The sequence below is a fragment of the Diaphorina citri genome, unplaced genomic scaffold, assembly GCF_000475195.1.
Source record: "Diaphorina citri unplaced genomic scaffold, Diaci psyllid genome assembly version 1.1 scaffold9560, whole genome shotgun sequence".
NCBI classification, from domain to species: Eukaryota; Metazoa; Arthropoda; class Insecta; order Hemiptera; family Psyllidae; genus Diaphorina; species Diaphorina citri.
In genome coordinates, this window is record NW_007386934.1 from 79 (window position 1) to 1,953 (window position 1,875).

A 1,875-nucleotide genomic window follows, 5' to 3' on the forward strand; every position below is an offset into this window, starting at 1 on the left:
TGAGAAAGCCAGCTGTTCAGAGAACGAACCTTATCTGTTCAGGATAAAGTCCGCCCCGGGCGGAAATTGAACCCCTCACCTACAGCTTAAAAGGCAGGTGCTCTACCCTCCAAGCTCACCTAGACTGGCAAGGGTGTTAGCTTTACATTTTACAGCCCGTAAATACACGAGACCTTGTTTATACTGCTGGGGGTAAAGGGACTTTTTAGTATCATTCGAGCAGGATAAACAAGATACTCGTATATTCTATTCTACTTATGTATATTCCTATGAAGAAATAATTCTAGTCGAATTTATCACATTACCTGCAGTACAGAAGCAAGGAAAGCCTGCGTAGCGCTCTCGTACAGGTCAAAGCCAATCTGTGCAGCCATCAAGTCATCATCCGCACTCCCAGCGACCAATTTCCCCAGCAGATTCGCCACTGATCGCGGGTCATCCAGGTAGATCCAGCACTGCGCCATGTTTACGTAGTCCGGCACTGAGAGGGAGTGATACAGACGGACCAGGGTGCGCAGGATTTGAGCGCGGAAAGAACGCGACTGAATGGAGGACATGGCCAGGGTGAACGCGTAGTGGAGGATCGAGGAGGTGTCATCCTGTGGGGGGAGAAGATTAGGTTAAATTAAGTGTGGAAATTAGGATTGAACGCGACTGATAGAGAGTGGTAGAGCGTGGAATGAACGCGACTGAATGGAGGACATGACCAGCGTGAACGCGTAGTGGAGAGACAAAAGAATGAGATGAGATGAAAAAAGAATGGAGAAGTTGCAATTGGGAATATTTTATTAATAAAAGGTCGATTCCTACGTAAAAAGTTGTGAAAAATCCGAATCTGAGGTCAAAACTCCAAAAAAGTAACTTTAAAAGGTCACGCAGGATTTGAGCGCGGAATGAACGCGACTGAATGGAGGACATGGCCAGGGTGAACGCATAGTGGAGGATCGAGGAGGTGTCATCCTGTGGGGAAAGAAGATTACTAATGAAAAAGTTCAAAGATTTGTGACGTCAGATGTCACGTCAAAATGCGCAGAAATGCTTGCGCACAAACAAACGAAGCGGGAGTAATGAATTATGACGTCATCGCCTATGACGAGCGTATACCGTGACATCAAACTTTACCGCTATTTTTTAATTCGATTTATTTCGGTATCTAAAAGTTGTAGAGGAAAAAGAAAAATTCTGTTGGTCCTCATTTTTCCTGCTCTATGACTTTGAAACATCACCCAAGTGAGTGCAACTGATCTCTTCAGCCATCACCTGCGAAATGTCTTTCTCATTCAAAGAGATCCATTTTCTTTCTCATTCAAAAAGAAAGAAAGAGAGCGCAGATGGAGGGAGAGAGGGAGAAGGTGTATTAGGCAGGGAATGTCACAAATGACAAACATTTAGGCTTAACATCATTAAAATTTCTTCCTGTTACTTACACACTGTTTGATGGCAGCTTCAAACACATCCATACGTCTAGTCTCGAGAGCAATACCCAGGGCTTCCTTGTACTGCTTCGATGCAAGACAGGCATCAAATATGCGATTCACGATAGCCTCCAGACGAGGACTACAGACAAAAAAAAAAAACCTCTGGTATTGAGGCACTACAAAAGAGATGTCCACAATCATGGACATTAGTCATCTATCCATACAAAGAATTTTTTTGCTTGGTAATGAGGAGGATAATTACATAGACCAAACACCGAACATTACCTATCAGTCTGTTAAAGTGATAAAATTTACTCCGGGCGGATATCGAGTCCGCGATTTAGGGCATATATTATGATTATGATTTATGATCTATAGCAAGGGCGCTCAACCTTTTTTGAAGGCGGGCCAAATTTTGGATACCAGATCAGGCCGCGGGCCACATGTTACGTTTGAC

The 1,875-nt window shown here is 43.8% G+C and overlaps 1 protein-coding gene across 1 annotated transcript; it reads right to left on the minus strand.

Annotated features, from left to right (window-relative positions):
- Nucleotides 1–305: 305 nt before the first annotated feature.
- Nucleotides 306–1,557, minus strand: LOC103522595 (26S proteasome non-ATPase regulatory subunit 1; the record flags this gene model as incomplete). Its single annotated transcript, XM_008487695.1, has 2 exons — nt 306–599; nt 1,428–1,557. Coding segments are annotated over 2 exons (424 nt in total), but the record flags the coding sequence as incomplete, so codon positions are not given.
- Between the last annotated feature and the right edge of the window lie 318 nt (nt 1,558–1,875).